Source organism: Fulmarus glacialis, unplaced genomic scaffold, assembly GCF_000690835.1.
Source record: "Fulmarus glacialis isolate BGI_N327 unplaced genomic scaffold, ASM69083v1 scaffold43, whole genome shotgun sequence".
Lineage (NCBI taxonomy): Eukaryota > Metazoa > Chordata > Aves > Procellariiformes > Procellariidae > Fulmarus > Fulmarus glacialis.
Window position 1 is genome coordinate 1 of NW_009204610.1, and position 1,888 is coordinate 1,888.

The 1,888-nt window shown below is 44.3% G+C and overlaps 1 protein-coding gene across 1 annotated transcript; it reads left to right on the top strand.

The window, feature by feature from the left end:
- Positions 1-850: 850 nt before the first annotated feature.
- RPL36 (ribosomal protein L36) lies at positions 851-1,683 on the top strand (the record flags this gene model as incomplete). The annotated part of the gene is made up of 2 exons (XM_009575035.1): positions 851-985; positions 1,594-1,683. Coding segments are annotated over 2 exons (225 nt in total), but the record flags the coding sequence as incomplete, so codon positions are not given.
- Positions 1,684-1,888: the final 205 nt, after the last annotated feature.

Below are 1,888 nucleotides of genomic sequence, written 5' to 3' on the forward strand. Positions count from 1 at the left end.
CAGTTGGTGTAGCAGTTGAGTGTATCTTTCTGGTGGATTGTAAAAGTATGTGCTTTGTGGGTCTTCTCCATTTGTCGTCTCGGGGGTGTGGAGCACTATCTGGCCCTGAATTGCAGTGACTGGGGCCAACAGAAAACCTGCAGGAAAGCACAGCGTTTTAAGAGTTGAGAAACCTGGTGATGCTACACATGGAGCAGGGTCTAAAGTCATGGAAAGTATTAAATCTGCCAAGGTGGCTGTGGAGTGAAATAGCTGGTTATAGGAGAATTGGCAGTGGAGCAGTCTGTAATGGAAGAATAAGATAGAAGCATTTCAACCACACCTTAAGTCGAATTAGTAGTGAAGTAGAAAATTGGCTGGGTGACTTCTGAAGTCCCTCCTAGTCTGCTTCCTCTTGGTAGCAACAATAGGCGTACCCCATAAAACTGCCCAATAATGACAAATATTGGGAGTTATCCAGGTTCAATGAATGTGTGTGTTAACACGAGAGATTAATTCGGTTTGCATCTTTTATCCCATTTTGATTAAATGCTGTGGTGTTAATTGTGGTGTTTGAGAGGTGTAGTAATGCATGCCCTGGATATCTAATGGTGTTGCTTCTTCTAAAAACATTGGTGCACGCAAATGTGCAAAATACTGTGGCTAAAATGAAAAGAGACTAGCACATCTCATCAAGATCACCGTGCTGCTTAGCAGGGAATTGTACTTCCTTGAGACATGCTAATAGCATAAGCTGGTTTTGGGGCCTTAGCCCAGAGTTTGCCACAACCCTTTGCAGTCGAGTCTGGGTAAATTTGGATTTACATTCATTGTGATCCATATATTTCCCCTCCCTTCCGCCTTCCTATAGCGTCTGACCAAACACGCCAAGTTTGTGCGAGACATGATCAGGGAAGTCTGTGGCTTTGCACCCTATGAGAGACGTGCTATGGAATTGCTGAAAGTTTCCAAAGATAAACGTGCTCTGAAGTTCATAAAGAAACGGGTAGGTCAATCCAACATCTTAATGAGGGTGGCAAAAACTCTGCTATAGTTAACTTTGTTGTCTGCCCTTTCCTAGGGATACTTTGTTTTTTAATTAATTTTTTTTATTTTTTCCGTTGTTTGGGAAGTTATTGGTCTAATCTGAGGGAGTGGAGGGAATGCTCCTTGGGTTGGGTGGGAAAGCGGGAGATGGATGTAAAGGTACTTTGCCAAAAAGGCCCTGAGCCACAGTAATCCAGACTTGCCTTGCTATTTTTGCATTATTTGCAAATCTGGTGCGGGGAAGAGGAGAGCAATACTGATGGAGGTTGGATAACATTAACCATTAAGGCGACTTGAAATGGGGTTCATTGAGGGCAGCCATGAGAACTGAAAGCAGCTTCTACCTTGCCTCAGGTAATTCTTGAGTAGAAGTACTACTGAGATGTGATGACAAGTAGTTCCTGGCTGGCCAGTTGAGGTGGATGGGGTTCAAGTCCATGTTTACCAGGACTTTACAATCCTGCCTGCTTTTCGAGTAAAGCATCTTCAGTGAATGCCTGAAGCAGCCAAGAAGTTTTATTTGTTCTCTGCTGGGATGAATGCTGACTGCACTGCTCTCCCCTGCAGGTTGGCACTCACATTCGGGCCAAGCGAAAGCGGGAAGAACTCAGTAATGTCCTGGCAGCCATGAGGAAAGCTGCTGCAAAGAAGGATTGAGTTGTACTGTCTGTAACTCAATAAAGTCCTTTCTCACAAAAACAGTGACTGTTGATGGTGCATCTGCTTCAGTGTGTATGAATGGGATGCTCCTGGGGGTGCTGAGGGACTGTGCTGATGATGCCCTGAACTGCAGTAATCCAGAACTTGCATTGCTATTTTATTTTAATTGCAGCTGGAGATGCTGATACTGGAGTTGCTCGTA